This window comes from Onychomys torridus, chromosome 23 (genome assembly GCF_903995425.1).
Source record: "Onychomys torridus chromosome 23, mOncTor1.1, whole genome shotgun sequence".
NCBI classification, from domain to species: domain Eukaryota; kingdom Metazoa; phylum Chordata; class Mammalia; order Rodentia; family Cricetidae; genus Onychomys; species Onychomys torridus.
Window position 1 is genome coordinate 55578645 of NC_050465.1, and position 14133 is coordinate 55592777.

At 39.5% G+C, this 14133-nt stretch overlaps 1 protein-coding gene across 1 annotated transcript in view; it reads right to left on the minus strand.

The window, feature by feature from the left end:
* Window positions 1–570: 570 nt before the first annotated feature.
* The window catches only part of Abca12 (ATP binding cassette subfamily A member 12), a 167874-nt gene continuing 154311 nt past the window's right edge, over window positions 571–14133 (minus strand). Inside the window, exons 45-53 of the mRNA XM_036172750.1 lie at window positions 13590–13794; window positions 12329–12438; window positions 11918–12059; window positions 10223–10357; window positions 8172–8275; window positions 6750–6842; window positions 5514–5619; window positions 3128–3265; window positions 571–1726 (exon numbers count right to left, since the gene is read on the minus strand). Of these exons, the coding sequence (XP_036028643.1) occupies window positions 1619–1726; window positions 3128–3265; window positions 5514–5619; window positions 6750–6842; window positions 8172–8275; window positions 10223–10357; window positions 11918–12059; window positions 12329–12438; window positions 13590–13794 (1141 nt within the window). The 3' untranslated portion in view covers window positions 571–1618. The remainder of the gene's footprint in view (window positions 1727–3127; window positions 3266–5513; window positions 5620–6749; window positions 6843–8171; window positions 8276–10222; window positions 10358–11917; window positions 12060–12328; window positions 12439–13589; window positions 13795–14133) is intronic.

A 14133-nucleotide genomic window follows, 5' to 3' on the forward strand; every position in this document is an offset into this window, starting at 1 on the left:
ATGTAGTCCATTTTGGCTTTTAACTTACAAGGTCACTCCAGTTATCCTCAAACTCATCATCACCCTACTTACACCTTCTGAGCCCTGAGATCACAAGCATTTCTGGCTATGAAGGACATTTTATACCTTGCTCCCCCAAATTGTGGTACTGTCTGTTAAAGTATATATTTAAAGTCTAGAAACATGATAAATTATGATGCAAGGTTTCACACAAAAGTGGGGTGGTGACATAGTGTAAGATTAGAGGGCTCAGATTTAAGCTGAAAAAGCAAGGCAGCAAAAGCTTCTCTGGGAAAGTGTAACATTTCTCAAGACTATGAGATGGACACAGTGAGGGGGTACCAAGCATTCACACTATGGGATCATTAAGTGAAAAACTCCAGAGATGGGAAGGCATGGAAAGCACCATGGGAACTGCAAGAGGCCCGCAGGCCGAGATCCTAAGGAAGAAGTGGAGATGGAAGCTGTTGAGAATGGCAAAGTAAGCAGGGGCCAGATCATATAGAACGCCATGGGTCACGTGACTAATTTGCCGTGCCTGTCACAAAATGACATCATTAATAGCTTCTTTTAAACTTTGCGTTTATTGGCCATTGGGACAGAAACAGTTGTGTCAAAGCTGGCAAACTTGTACATGCACACACACACACACACACACACACACACACACACACACACATTCAAAGGGTACATAAAGCAACTTCTTTGAAGGGCACGTAACTTGGCAAGTAGTCTGTCCTGTAACCATAGGTATAATATTCCAGGTCAGCCAGATAGTAAGCCGAAAAACATTCTCATATTAATTTTTCTTTCACAGCAAAGGTTCCTGTGGAGAAACTAGAATTGTGTGAGTTTCTGGAAGAGCTTTCAAAATGTTGCCTGCCAGCAGCATGGGTTCTCTACTGTTTTTCAGGATCGGCCCAGCTGACGCTCCAGTTTCCTCTTAAGAAGCATCTTCTCCGAGTGCCTTCCCATTGGCCAGGCATGACAGAACTGGGTCTAAGTTTTGTTTACCATCTGGGTAAACTGGCGTCTCATTCTATTCTTATCATAAGGCACACTGAGGAGCTCACTATGTCTCCATGTTCATAGGCACTGACACACACACACACACACACACACACACACACACACACACACACCCCTCCTGTAGAGACTCACTGCCTTCTGTCATTGTTAATCCAGTCCTTAGCACTTTACACACAATGCTAGATTCATGGGTCCATGTTATTTTCTATAAATAAGTTATTTTTTGATCGCCTTACTCTGTCTCCCCCAGTCCACCTTATTTTTCGCCTCTGGCTTTACTTTTCAACTACTAATACCCATGCCTTTTAAGCTGTCCTTTTTATTGAGAGTAATAAATTAAGACATCCATCATGTGGTTCACCTTTTGCCTAAGGATCACCAGCACGTACATTCCATGCTCACTGTGCTGAATACAGGGGGATCACTCCAGGAGCAATAACATTCACTGATGTCCATTGTAATTTGTCAGTCTTGTACTGTACACTTATGTGCAGTATAACACTTTTCCAGGGAGAGACTTTTTTTAAAATGGTGTCTTCTTTGAAGAGCATCCATCAGATGTTTGCTGAAGTTGAATCTGCTTCAGGTGCTAGGACTCTATCCGGTCATCCTGTGAGTCTACACTTACGGTGGAAGCATGGCTACTGGTATCCACATTTTCATAGGATTTTTGGTCTTTGGCAAAGTTGATGAAAACCTGTGTTTTTTCAAGAGAATGAAAGACATTAGTGCCAGATAAAGAAAGAAAGCTTCATATTCTCTCTCTCTCTCTCTCTCTCTCTCTCTCTCTCTCTCTCTCTCTCTCTTTCTCTCTCTCTTTCTCTCATCCTCTTTCTCTCTTCAACACACTCTCTCTTGCTTTCTTTCTTTTTTTTTCTCTCATTCACTCACACACTCACAAGTTCAGAAAGCAAGATTTCTTCCAGACATGCTCACATACTTATGCACATCCTTCCTAGAAGTCCATTTATTCAGCCAACTTCAACTGGACTTTAAAAATAATGCCCATTTCTGTGACTGTTACCACATTTTTTTTTGTCATAGTCTAAATTTAAAGCTATGGTGAAGGATCTATACCCACACATTTGTAACCCATATGATCCACATTGATACCTTTATCATGTATGGATAAGGATCCCAGCCTGATGCCCTATCAAATGTTTAAATAGAAATGTCAAGAGAGAATTCAGTAGTTTCAGGAGGAAATGCACAAAATAAAATTTGTGTAGAAAACTCCCATTATGTTAAGTTTGCCAATTATCTAACAGGCAGACCCCTTTACATGATTAAAATCATTGAACTTATTAGTTATAGATTTATTCCAATGTCACTGAGAATCTAGTTTTCCTATGCGTGATACTCAATGCTGGTCAACTAAGTCCAAGAATAACTCTTCAGTGTTGGCAAAGCCATAGTTGCCTTAAGTCCCTATAAAATATTAATCCATAAAATGCAGCACAATCCACTGACTTACTCTCAGACCCACTTCAAAGTCAAGCATGGAGTTTATTTTTTATATGTCACATTGGTTGAGTCGTGTAAAACTTAGTGGAGAGACGATAGATGATGTAGGAAGCTGCTACTATTGAGTGGAAGGGAATTAAGATGTATAATTAAGAGAAAGGAATTCTTCATTTGCTGTATTAAGTGTGTGGATTTAATAAACATCAGCATCTGTACATTCTCAGTCACTATCCCACACACCCTAATTCAGGAAACCAAGTGATGGAAACCTTTATTATGAAACCTACCAAGAAGAAAGTAGAGGAAGCCTTAAGAGCTCATTTTTTCACAGGCAATGAGAGTGTTTTCCTGTTTTCCACATACATGTAAACATTTATGGAAGTAGATGTCATTTACAATGGAAAAAAAAAAAACTTCATTTCTCCAATAAGAATAGTTGCTAATGCCTTTCATATCTATTTTTTAATATCTCAAATGCAGTTAGAAATAAATTAGGCTCTTTGCTAAGGTGCTCAGGTGCAAGATTAGATACTGATTTAATTAAAAGTAAATTAAACGTCATTAAAAAGAAATAAGCAGGGTGCATAACAACTAATGTGTGACACTGTGCCATGGAGTATGGCATGCATGTTACCTCTTCCAGAGTGGTCTGGCTCACGAGGAAATTTGTGATATTTAAAGCAGTCTTGTTGGTCTCCAGAAGGTCAAAAATGTTTGCTACTCCTCCTGCTGTGACTGGCACATGGTACTCTAACATGCTCAGGTGCTGATCCTGCAGGAACCAAAGGGAAAGACTTGTTTTACAATGGCAAGTTAACATCAACTTGACCGGGTTTCACTTTATGCAGCGCTAGGGAAGATGCCAAAAGTTGTTCCGCTGAGAGAAACAAAAATCATGCCAAGGTGTAAATAATGGGCATGCTTTGAAACTAGCAGCTTGGAAAGGTGAGGTGAGAAACTTTATGAACATCAGAGAGAAAGGGAATTTAAAAGTGAAGGGAAATTTCAAAGCATCCCGGGCTCATGAGCATTCAGAAGGTTACAATCTCATCTAGATGGGGGCAGATCCTGTAGGATGTATCCCATAGGTTCGCTCAGCTTGTGGGTCAGTTTTAATAGATTGGCTATGATCTTGAATAGGTCTAAAATTCCAGGACTTGGCTGTTCAGTTGAGGGGAGCTTAAAAAAAAAAAAAGTGCTAGACTTCAGTGGTGTTGAAGTTGTTCAGAAGCCTTTTTTTTCTATTGATGCTGCCTCCTTTTCTCGGCTCATCTTAAAAGGCTTTTCAGTTTTTAAGCTATCACCACTAGAATCATCTATTTCATAGTCTGTGCTGCTGCCTTGGAATATCTCTAACACCTGATGTTCTGAATGCTTCATCGTTCACCATCTACTTTTCGGGGGTTGGGAATGTTTTCCTTTAAGGCATCTGTCCAGTTTGACCTTTCCCCTCTCTTTGCACCCTTCACACTGCTGACACACATCAGAGTTACTGCAGCATCCTCCATGGAAGCCTAGAAACCAGATATGCTGATTTGTTCTGCCACAAAACCGCCAGAGAAAGCAGAATGCTAGTTTGATCCGATGTTCTCCAACTTCAGAATCCACTCCTGTGGTGTCTGTAGATCCTATCAAAGTCGATACATTGCAACCTTATTTTCAAGACTTTCTTTCTCCCTGCCTTGTCTGGAGCCCAGCCTCTCTCATGAACTTGTACTCTCATTGTCCCTGTCTCTGTAATCTGGCCATCTTGCATGTTTAAATCTCAAGTGATCAGTCCAGATATTTTCCATCTAAAGAGATCCAGACACTACCGCAGAAGTATAAAGGATACTCTCTTAGGGAGAAATCGCCTTTTATTGTCAGCTCATTTACTTTGGGTAGCTTTAGTCCCAGGAGGCACACGCCAGGAAAAAATGGAATCTCGACTCAGTAAATAAACATTTCAACCAAGCAATTGACTGAATGTGTGAGACCAACACCATTTGTAGAAGACAGATGTCCTTTAATTTTCTATTCTGTTGATAAAAACTGGGCTTTGACACAACCCTTGAAAGCTAATGTTCCTAGAGGAATTAGCTAAGGCTTGGGGAGGCTGAGGCAAGAATATTTTATGAAGATAAAATAATTATTTTACAAATGCATTCTTTTGCTGTCTAACATCGTCTCACATTAATATTACGCCCTACAGTTTATGGAGACACCAGACATTTTCCACACCAGTTTTGTAAAGCAGATGTTTATTCCTGCTTGCAAATAAGAGAAATGAAGCTCAGAGACTTTAAATGTCTCCTTAGATATCTCCTCTGCACAGCCAGGGTCAACTTGCAGCTTTCCAATTTCTTTTCATTATTCTACTTTGATTTCCTTTTAACAACAATTATTTGTCATGCTCAATTTGTACAAATTGCCTGTCTGTCAAAGATGTTATTCTGACATTTTTTTTTTCTGACAAGAACATTAAGTAGGCGCTATGTGAGATTTAAATGTGTGTATCCCTGTGTGTTCATCTGGTTGGTTTTACTGCATAAGCAAGAAGAAACCAGCTCTAAGGTATTTCAATCTCTTTGGGAGCCGAGGATTGTTCAGACCTTTGTGGGTTTATTTTTCAAAGGAGAGGAACAAAGCATATAAAAATCTCCCAGATGCAGGATTCTGAGTGCACTATTATTTTTCTAAGCAATGTTGCTGGTCATATAACACCTGTCATTCCTGGGCTCCCAGGGTATGCATATATGTAATTATTAAACTGGCAATGTATACAACTTGAAAACAAATCCAGTATGAGCATAAAGACTTTGCAAGGAAGAAATTAATATGCAGATTGAAATAATTAGATTAATTTAAAATACCTACCAGGATATATGGTCTAGGGATTTTATTTGTTTTTATGAGGTTCACATCTTGAACTAATGGATTAGGATGAATAACAACATTGTGACCCACTAGGAAATAGCACACACTCACTTCGTTACTACTCGAAAAGCCAGTCAAGGTCAAGAGGTGGAGACATCACTTACTTTTAAGTATGTTTTTGGAAAGTGCAGCTGCATAAACCTTGTGAGGTTTTCCATGCTCACTTTATTATTTTTCAAGTGAACCTTGACAGTAAATCCACGTCCAAACCTAAAAGTGCAAAAATACAGTATGAGTTACATTTTGCCAAAATAGCTCCCCTGGAATTCTAGATAATGAAATACGTCCCAAGCTGCCCATTATGGCCCCTTTTCTTATATAAAGACTGTCATTTTGCTATAAAAGTTCAGAGTATGTTGCAAACTGGAAGCAGTTCAATGCCATGCTTTACTTTTTTGTTCATTTGTTTTTAATTTCTACCTCTATACTGTTTCAGAATCTTGGAGCAAAAGATACACTGGAATGAAAACACACAATCTTGGCTTTCTTTGACAATCATCAAAATGGCAATAATAGATGTCAATCTTTGGAGGTAAATACATTTTAAGTTAGAGCAAGATCTTGAGAGGCAGGCCATTGGAGATTTGGTGTCAACCATAAAGATTAAATTAGACACTGGGATTCCAACACTAACTAGGAAGTCAATATGCTGGTGTTCACTATGCTAAAAGCAGAGTTCATAAGCAGGTTATGACACCCTACAAGCAGCTCAAGGTCTCTGTCATCATTTGTCTTTATCCCAGATTATACTATTTTGAAAAGATAATTAAGTTGCTGTACAGAAATATATGAAGTATCATCCTGTAGTTTGGAGATTCACATAGATATGTATAAATGCACATACACTTGGGAATATAAATTAATAATTTAATTTTAATGTGATGCTAATATGATATTTAGGCATCTTTCCCCAATGCATTCTTGATTAAAAGGTTTTCAATGTGATGAAAATGTTAAATAGCTTACAGAAAGCCCATGCAAATGGCAAATGAACATGATAGATTAAAAAAATCTATGCCTTCATGTACTTGTCAAGTCCAATTTGTTATTGGGTATATTCTTGAAACTACTTTCTGGGAGTATTTTGGTTGTAAATGATTTATTATTATGATTATTAGGAGCTTCAAACTTTCTAAAGCTTGGAGACTTTAACTAAAAAACACAATAAATCTTTAATAAAATAATTTAAATTTGGGGTGAGTCAATGATTACTTCCAGTGAAGAGTGTCTTCATCTCAGTTTTTCTATCCAGTGCACGGTGGCTGCTGGGGTACAATAGCAGCCCTAACTGTTGGAGCAGCTCCCCTACACCGTGGGCAAACAGCCTACTTGTTGGTTACCTGCTCTTTATATGTTGCAAAGAGCCAATGCACTGGAATCTTCCATTCACCATAATGGCCAGCCGGGTACAAAGGGCTTCACATTCTTCCATGCTAAAAGAGGAAGCAGATTACTACCAACATCCAGGGCACAGAAAATTGAGTTGAAGTTCATAAGCATATCTTCATTGTGGCACTGTAGCAACCTCCTTTGAAGGTTCTCTTGAGGAGGCTTAGCTGTTAAAAGCGAGGCTCACAACCAAAATGACAAGAACTCTTTCTTGAGAAAGAACCAATAAAGTCTTGAAATGGAAATTAAACATATTCAGATGAGGTCTATTACTGCCCTCTTACACAGGAGGCCATCTCTCTTATCTGGACCGCTTCCACTGGTAAACTCAATCATCTTTCCCAGCTCATTCAAGCACTAACTGAAAGACCTACGTTTCCTATGAAGTGTTTCCAAAATGACCCAGAGCATCTTATATGCTGTCTCATACTCCAGTTGGTTTTGTTGTGAGGTTTGTAACTAGTTAACTTGTACCTGATTACAAGCTCTCTCATTTCATGGTCACCGATACCCAGACTAAGTCCCAGTTGCCACCCTGTTCACTCCATGCCTCAGAGTAACGGACTCAAAGCTGACACACAACTGTCATAGTAAACGTATCTAATTATCTTTGGCTATGTGATCATTATAATGAAAGCTGAACTTAATCCAAATCATAATGAAAGGCCAGTGTCATGAGAGAGGTGTAGAGAAAGCCTCAGCATCCTCATACTTAAGAGACTAGGAGGGCTGCGCCATGGAAGAGGGCCATGTGAGTGGATTCTAGGGGAACTGAGGAAATTAAAAACCTGTAGTGTGCTTGTGGAGACTACTTCAAGTAGAAAGCGCATATGAAGAGATACATGGAGACAGAAAGTCCAGTGTGTGGATGGAGAGCCAAGAGATTTAGTCTGACTAAAAAAGAGGGAGTGTTTATGGGGAAAAGACTAAGGATTCTGAAACTTTTTGAAAGGCTGTCAGGAACAATGGCTGAGAAAAGCAGATCCTAAGTCATGAGAGCTTCATGGTAAAAATGTTTGCTGAGACCCTGTGCCCTGTCCTACCACAGTCTTCTCACTGTGAAAACTCAGTCTCGATTTACTACAAACATGCAGTACTCCAAATGAACTGATGAGAGGGCTCAGTTGGTAAAGGCACTTGCTTCCAAGCCTGGCCACCTGAGTCTGGTCTCTGGGACCCACTTAGTAGAAGAAAACCAACTTTCTTAAACTGTCCTCTGACCTCTACAAACACACACATGCACGCACGCACGCACGCACGCACACATGCATACACTCGTAATAAAAATTAAAAACAAAATACTTCAAGCACTGATGAGTACTCATGTTATGTATGTGTTACACCAGAATCCCTTGGGACCTGACTCAGTTTACCTGTGGGATGTGAGGATGACAGAGCATTTGTTCTGCACCTCTTCTGAAATGATCCTCCAGAGGTGACGTTTTGACTTGGGATCCATCCCAGAGCTCGGCTCATCCTTAACAGAGAATTACCAGGAAAAGAAAAATGCATCAAGTTAATTAATTTTTGATGAGGTTCTTTATAAGAATCGCTACATTTCAGCTCCCTGGGTATAGAAATCACTTTTAGAGGTCCTGTGACTAACTTGTTTTATACATGTATATGTTTTATACATAATAGGCTTCTTCTGCTGCCGTCAAAAGCTCAAAATTAAGTATTTAAAATTGTCAGTATGTTTAAAGAAATGTTTCAGTGAAGCTGACATCCTGTTACTTTACATCCGTCTCTTATGTTTCCTTGGAAAAAAATCTACTTCAATTACCAGCAGAGCAGAGTTTTTACATTTAATTCTACATTCTCACACATGTATTTGAAGCTTCATCACCAAGATTGCTAGCTCTCTCCTCAAAGTGGAATTGTGACTGCCAGCGACCAACGTTGTGCCACGCAAAGCAGAAGGAAACACAACTTGACATTTCAGTGAACATGTTCCACATGTATTTTTTTAGCATTTTGTTATTAATTGAAATTTAAGACTCTTTGGGAAAATAAAAATAAGATTAGTAGACGTTGCCAAGTGGAAAAATCCACAATATTCTTCAAAGCAAATGAGGCTTTGAAAGATTCAGACAGGAGATTCTTTAAAAAAAAAAAAAAAAAACAACAGATAATGTCAACAAGCAATAATGGATCCCAATAGGTGATAAATAAAAACAAACTATGGGTCAAAATTAAATAAAAATTTTCAAAATGTATGCATGATGGAAAGAACTGGGCTGTCAGAAGCTCGTTGCACATAGTAGTATGCTAAATTGAAATAGAACGATGAGCATTACTTGGGGGAAATGATAAAGGAGGTATTGTCACTGTGTCTATTTTTGAAGAAAATGAAATGAGTATGCAGTATATTTACACAGAAGAACAGCAGTGTCTTCCTCTTGTCACCTGTATTTCCTCAGCTCATTACTACATAACATTTACATGGTACTTTTACATGCAAACTGCTTTACGTCTATTATCTCACAAGGGTGGCCAAGGATTGTTTTGTTCAGTTTAAGGGATGCTTGCACAATAGGGCTCCATTATAAACACTGACTGGCAGCGATGTAATGCATTATAAGCTTCCAGTATTCTGGAAATATGGTCTGTCTGGGCAGTTTAAATAATTGGATCCACTGTGTGACTTAATCCCTAGAATAATGTGGTGATTGATGACTGGATTTTACTGCACGCAGTTAAAGTTCTTTTAAAATTTGGAGGTCCTTGAATGGAGGCAATCTTCCAAAATAAGGACATGTTTATTTCTCAGAAATAAAGGCCCTTTTGCTTTGATGGGCCTTGGGAGCAGAATACTATATCACTAGTATGTGCAATTTGTATTTTCCGATGACCAATTAAAAAAATTTTCAGCTCTTAACCAAATGTAAATGTAGAATGTATTTTTTATCCCTCCCAATTTCATATAAGACAACACAGTGTATTTTCCATCACTTCACAAACTAAACAACTCATATTTTCAAGCTACAAAGGAATATAATTTTAGCACAACACTTTGTTCTAAAATGCACCCTTCTTCCTCAGTAGAAAAATTGGAAACTGCTAGTTCACTTGATCAGGACCTAACAGAAATATAGTTTCATCAATAAGTGGGAATTAAATTGGAACCTGTTCTGTAACTTATTTGAACCCCCTGAGTTTGTTGTTGCTATTTCCCATTCACATGCTGAGAGTTTTCTCGGGGGCCTCCTGCGCCATTGCTTCAGACACAAAATGTTTCCTAAGAACACTGCCAGGATCATACATTATTTGCTAATACAAATTCTCCTAATGGGGTGGTATGCATGCTTCGACAGTAACTGGCGCACAGTGTGACTTCATTACATGTTGGTGGTGCTGCTGGTGAGGTGACAAGTCTGGTGTCTTGTCTAATTCCTCATAGTTTTATTCATAATGCCTCTCTTACCAGCAGGAGGATCGAGGGTTTCCCTATTAAGGCCAGGGCAGTGGACAGCTTCCTTTTTGTGCCATAACTGCACATGGAGGTAGATTTGTCCTTGTAGGACATCAAGTGAAGTCTCCTAAGGAGTTTATGAACAGTCTGTGGATAAGAAGAAGAGGAATTAGGCAACCTGCCCCTTAAAAGCACAAAATGGAAAGAAAACAAGAAATGTTTCTTGTGGCACATATAGGCCTAGTAGAAATGAAAATATTTTGATTCAAGACAGATTTTGTTTTCATCTTTAAAAGAACTATTATAAATTAACACTTCATCATAGAGAGAAAAACAATTTCCTGGAGGTACAGTTTCAAATAAGACCCCTCACTCCAAATGTTTGTATGTGTTTTCAATTGCAGCCTGCCTTCTGCTATTACCACAGGATTTTCCTACAACGCTTAAAAGCTGAAGAGACCTAAGGCAGAGTTCAGAGGAGGTTTCCCATTGATTGCCATCATGCTTCATCTTTTGTCTTACTGAGGTGTGAGTTCTCGGAAAGACTCTAAGTCTATTTAAAACTGACCTGCTATCAAAACCGTCATGCATTAGGAACTACAGGTTCTTGGAGCTATTTCTGTAGTTAAGTAAACCCTAGAAAAATGATGAAATCCTAGTTGGATGTTCCCACCAAGTCTCCAGAATTTGAAGAACAAAAGAATGTCCCCCAAGAGTATAGTCATTCCATTCCAAAAATAAACCATTGCAGTGGTATACAGAGTTACAGAGTAAAAGTCAAAATCAAGGTCAGTATTGTCACTTATATGTTTAGCATGCATGAAGCCCTGGGTTCAATCCCCTGCAGTAATAAATAAAAAGAAAAAAAGTAGAAATGGAAGTCCTTCTATTCCACTTGGACATTTTGCAGAGAACCACGTGTACCAATATTTATTTGAACAATTTAAAAAAAAAAACACTAGCATCACCAGTCAAGGTTCAACTTGGAGTCAAACACAGTGTGTGTAGTGGGTAGCCATCCCAGTCTTGGCCTAGAAGTTCCAACCCCCATTGAGGCTTTGGTAATGGTCACGCCTTGCGGGGCGGAGGAGGAAGCGGAAGACCTAGGATGGAGAGGAGAGCTCTCTTGGTTCCAGGACCCTGGACGCTGGAGGTAGACCGAGCAGAGTTCTCCAAAGAACACGGCAAGACTGCCCCTATACCTTTGCCAGACTCTACAACCTATCCCTTCATTTGTAAGTTACCCCACAAAATAAACCTCCCTTTTAACTAAAAAAAAAAAAAAAAAGACTGAGCAGAACACCGCTGGTCTACCTCCAGCGTCCAGCATCCCAGAACCAAAGGAGACCTCTCCTCTAGATCCTGGGTCTTCCACTTCGTCCCTCAGCCCCGCCTTGTGGGTGTGACCATTAACAAAGCCTCAATGGGGGTTGGAACTTCCAGGCCAAGGCTGGGATGGCTACCCACTACAGTGTGGATATCTATTTACTAAGGGAATTCAACAAACTCAGGCTAAGAAGCTCCTAAAGCCAAGCTTTTGAGCAGGCATAGAAATAGAAAATACAATCAAGCCAAGTTGGCTCAAAACTGGTTAGAGGGGTGTTAGGGTTTCCTATGTGGCACATTGGCTTTGCCAGGGAATCATGGGAAGAGCAATAGAAATAACAGTGGTCTTCAAATTAAGCTGTTTTCCACACATCGACTCACTTCTTTGATGTCTTTCTCTGGAATCCCATGCACTCTGGCGTAGAAATACAAGTGTTCTTCCACAGTTACCAGGTCATCTAAGGCATCCTCCTGAGGGCAGTAGCCAACCAATGAGCTGTGAGAATCCACATGACCCAGGGATCTAAATGGAGATCAGAACACATGAGTTTCTAATAATAGGTCACTAAGCATTGGGTTAGTGGCTTTGTTGTGGTTAATACAGACAGAATTTTGATAAAAGGGAGAAAATACTCTTACTACCAGAGTCATCATTAAGGTTTAAAATAAACCTCAATCACTTCAACAATCCCCTCCTTAGGCTACAAAGGTTTAATAATAATTCGATCACAAAATTACATAACAGTTTGTTAAAATTATGTGTGCTCAGTAAGTAGAAGTATTTATTTGTACCCGCTCTTGTTCCTGATCAGAATGTTTCCACTGGAAGGAATTATGTCTCCAGTCAGCATCTTAAATATAGTGGTTTTCCCTGCTCCGTTCACACCAAGGAGGCCAAAGCACTGGGATGGGGAGAGAAAGAAAAAGGTGTAAGCTATAGAGACATGTTGCTATTGTAATTCCTTCTTCCTCCTGGGTGAGACACCTTCCCAGGAAGAATATAACACTAGAATTATTTCTGGATAGTATACTGCTCTGATGGCATTTGGTAAGACTTTATCTTCTAAAACAAATGGGTATTGTGTGTTCTTTTCCCTCTAAGCATCTGAACATCTGTATATAAAGAGGGTCTGCTTTACATATGCTGTAGTTCCTCTTTATGAGACATGATAAACTACCCCTCAAGTAAAATATGCTAACTCAAAGAAGTAATTACAGTTATAGATTTCACATAATTTACAAAAAAATCACAACTTTATTGAAAAAGCCACTGATGCAATAATTTACATCATCAAATGATTTTGATGTATGCACTCTCCAGCTCTGCTCAGAAAACTAAAAGGAGGGGCTGGAGAGATGCCTCAGTGGTTAAGAATACTGACTTCTCTTGCAGAGGACTCGGATTCAATTCCCAGCACCCACATGGCAACTCACAGCTCTCTGTAACTTCAGTTCTAGGGGACCTGACACCCTCACACAGACATACATGCAGGTAAAACACCAGTGCGCATAAAATAAAAATAAATAAACTATCTTTAAAAAAAAAGAAAAGAAAACTACAGTGAGATAGCCATATTCTTTTTCTTCTTTCAAAGCTACCTCAATCTTGTGTCTGTGAAAGACTTAATAGAAGTGAATGAATGCTAAGATGTCCCCTCTGAAAACAGCTGTCATTCAGGTAGACTTTGAACGTGCCTAGGGATGAGAGATGCCAGAAAGCATCCTGAACAAGGATTATAGTCCTGCCAATAGTCCACTCCAGAGATAGCAGCAGTGGAAAGGTGTGCTTAGGACTTGCTATGTGCTGGAGGTGAATCTTCCCTGGCAACAGCAAATATTCATACAGCAAATTCTCTCTCTCTCTCTCTCTCTCTCTCTCTCTCTCTCTCTCTCTCTCTCTCCCTCCTTCCCTCCCTCCCTCCCTCTTTCTCTCCCTCTCCCTCACCCCCCCCCTCACACACACACACATACACACACAGAAACACACCTAGCCCAGGAAAATACTCAGGGCTTGAGTCTTCTGTTTCTAGAAGACTAAAATCATGGTCCCTACCTCTCCAGCAGGTATCCCAAGGCTGATGTTGTTAACAGCTATTATCTTTTTGTGGATAAGTTGATAGGTCTTTGTGAGACGATGGAGTTGGACCAGGTCAAACTCAGCTGCACCACTCTCAACTCTTAATCTCTCGGCCTGCACATCTTCATCTTCATCTACTATCTCCATGATAGGCGAAGATGAAAATTTTCTGAAGAAGAGCCTGAAATCCAGACCCAGTGATTTTATATGACAGATTCTGAAATGAAGCCACTCAGTCTGGACACTACAATGCCCTCACTTACCTTGGAGCATACTGCCTACTCTTAGGCTGCTCTTACATTTGTTACGTTGTCCTGTTTAAATGACTTGGGTGGCAATAGTACCGTTCTTCCCATATTCTCTACACTGCTTGTAAATAGTGTTTACTTTCCACATATGAAATGTTTAGAGATCCACTGTTAACATTCAAAATACTCATTTCAGTAACAATGAGATGCATGTCTGAAAGTCAGCTTCTAATCAGGAGTTCAGAATCATTTAGTAGAACTCAATACCTATG